Consider the following 2,408-nt stretch of genomic DNA (forward strand, 5'->3'; position numbering starts at 1 on the left):
CCAGGGATCCCAAGGAGGCGCCTCACCGCGAGGGTAATTGGGCGCAGGGAGGCCTAAGTGAACATTGGCTCCGAGTGACAGTTTCAATCATTTTGATGGAGACGCTGCAGGCCCGGAGCCACAGGGCAGACAAAGACGTGCATGCTTTGGAAAAAAAAGGAAGCAGACAGCAAGTCGTGACGTGGGAGGAAGGAAGGAAGGAGGCTGAGGGCTGTGGCCGGAGCGGTGGGCCATCCTGAATGCATCCTGGGCTTATACGCGGGCCCACCCTTCCCCCCGCCCTCGCGTCCCAACCCCTGCATTGCAGCAGTGGGGGGACCGGGCCCTCTTCTCTGCCTGGACGTCACCTGGTCTCGTCCACATGTTTCCTAACAGACGTGCAGCCAGATCCCACCTGCCCCCCAGAAGGGCGCCTGGCATGTCACAAAGCTGTGTCCCCCTTTCAAGGTCACGCAGCACCAGCTCCTGCCTGCTCTAAGCAAAAGCCCATGGAATGCTGGGGGGCTGATGGGCAGCGGGCAGCAATGTCAAGTCTCCTGCGGGCTCTGCCACACCACGACATGGCCAGGGACACCACGCAGGCTGGGCGGGAGCTTCAGGTGGGGCCTGGGGGGGCGGGGCCAGAAGGAAAAGGCAGAGGGTTTTCAGGGTGCTCAGATCACACCCTGAAGCCCCGAGGGCCTGGCTCACCCATCACAGGCGCACAGGGCATCAGTGGGCACCAGACCACAGTGCCGTCACGGCCAGTGGGAGGGACCCCTAGCCCCTGGCCTTGCGGCCGCCTGCCAGCCACCCATCTTGTCCTCTCCTGCAGGGCGTTTCAGCCTCGCCTGGGGTTTCCTGGAGCCAAGCCCCACGGCCGGGCGCCTGAAACAGCAATAACATGCTCTCCACGGCTGCAGGCTAGAAGTGCAGGGTCAAGGGGTGGGAGGGCCACGTGCCCCTGAAACCTGCCAGGCCTCCTCCAGCTCCTGGGGGTGCTGCGTCATTGGCTTCCTCAGCTTGGATGAGCCGCCCCAGCCTCTGCCCACACAGTGCCCAGAGGCTGCGTCCTCTGGGGGCCTCCCTGCATCCTCTGTTCCTTTTGTAAGGGCAGCAGTCGGTGAATTCAGGGTGCACCCCGAGCCCTGACCCAGCACCCTGAGCCCGTCCCAGCACCGAGCCCATCCCAGCACCCCGGGCCCGTCCCAGCACCCCGGGCCCGTCCCAGCACCCCGGGCCCGTCCCAGCAACCCGGGCCCGTCCCCAGCACCCCGGGCCCGTCCCCAGCACTCTGAGCCTATCCAAGCACCCCGAGCCCGTCCCCAGCACCCCGAGCCCGTCCCCAGCACCCCGGGCCCGTCCCCAGCACCCCGGGCCAGTCCCCAGCACTCTGAGCCTATCCCAGCACCCTGGAGCCCGTCCCCAGCACCCCGAACCCGTCCCAGCACCCCGAGCCCGTCCCCAGCACCCCGAGCCCGTCCCCAGCACCACGAGCCCGTCCCCAGCACCCCGAGCCCGTCCCAGCACCCCGAGCCCGTCCCAGCACCCCGAGCCCGTCCCCAGCACCCCGAGCCCGTCCCCAGCACCCCGAGCCCGTCCCCAGCACCCCGAGCCCGTCCCCAGCACCCCGGGCCCGTCCCCAGCACCCCGGGCCAGTCCCCAGCACTCTGAGCCTATCCCAGCACCCTGGAGCCCGTCCCCAGCACCCCGAACCCGTCCCAGCACCCCGAGCCCGTCCCCAGCACCCCGAGCCCGTCCCCAGCACCACGAGCCCGTCCCCAGCACCACGAGCCCGTCCCCAGCACCCCGAGCCCGTCCCAGCACCCCGAGCCCGTCCCAGCACCCCGAGCCCGTCCCCAGCACCCCGAGCCCGTCCCCAGCACCCCGAGCCCGTCCCCAGCACCCCGAGCCCGTCCCCAGCACCCCGAGCCCGTCCCCAGCACCCCGAGCCCGTCCCAGCACCCCGAGCCCGTCCCAGGCACCCCGGGCCCGTCCCCAGCACCCCGAGCCTGTCCCAGCACCCCGGGCCTGTCCCAGCACCCCGAGCCCGTCCCCTCCCAGTGCTCATACCTCCTCTGATCCTCCACCTCAGATGCATTTCTAGTCTCTGGGTGTGGCCGGCAGTTCAGCTCCAGCCGGTGGGTGTTTGCAGAATGAAGACAGCAGTAGGGGAGTGAGCCGGCCACTGCAAGGAGGCTCACTCCCCCGGCACCTCCCAACCTCCAGGGGCCAGAGCCCCACTGGATCACAACTGTCCTCAGACACTGTGGCAAAGCTGCCTGGCGTCCACTCACTGGACTCCCGACAGGACAGAAGTACCCCACAGCCTGCAGCACCCAGCCCTACGCCCATACCAGCATTGCAGGAGAAAGCGGCCACCGCCTTCTGGAGCCAGGGAGGCCAGCAGATGGCCCATTTCCCCCCGC

The 2,408-nt window shown here is 68.9% G+C and overlaps 1 protein-coding gene across 1 annotated transcript; it reads left to right on the forward strand.

The window, feature by feature from the left end:
- The first annotated feature begins 560 nt into the window (after positions 1-560).
- On the forward strand, positions 561-2,086 carry LOC138079798 (uncharacterized). The gene is made up of 2 exons (XM_068972469.1): positions 561-599; positions 1,211-2,086. Exons 1-2 carry the CDS (start codon positions 561-563, stop codon positions 2,084-2,086), a joined length of 915 nt encoding a protein of 304 aa, XP_068828570.1.
- Positions 2,087-2,408: the final 322 nt, after the last annotated feature.

Source organism: Capricornis sumatraensis, chromosome 5 (genome assembly GCF_032405125.1).
Source record: "Capricornis sumatraensis isolate serow.1 chromosome 5, serow.2, whole genome shotgun sequence".
Classification (NCBI taxonomy): Eukaryota; Metazoa; Chordata; class Mammalia; order Artiodactyla; family Bovidae; genus Capricornis; species Capricornis sumatraensis.

Coding starts and splice junctions, on each gene's coding strand:
- LOC138079798 (XM_068972469.1), top strand. CDS start 561: ATGGCCAGGGACACCACGCAGGCTGGGCGGGAGCTTCAG. Junction 600..1,210: donor AGGCTGGGCGGGAGCTTCAG/GTGGGGCCTGGG, acceptor GGCCCGTCCCAG/CACCCCGGGCCCGTCCCAGC.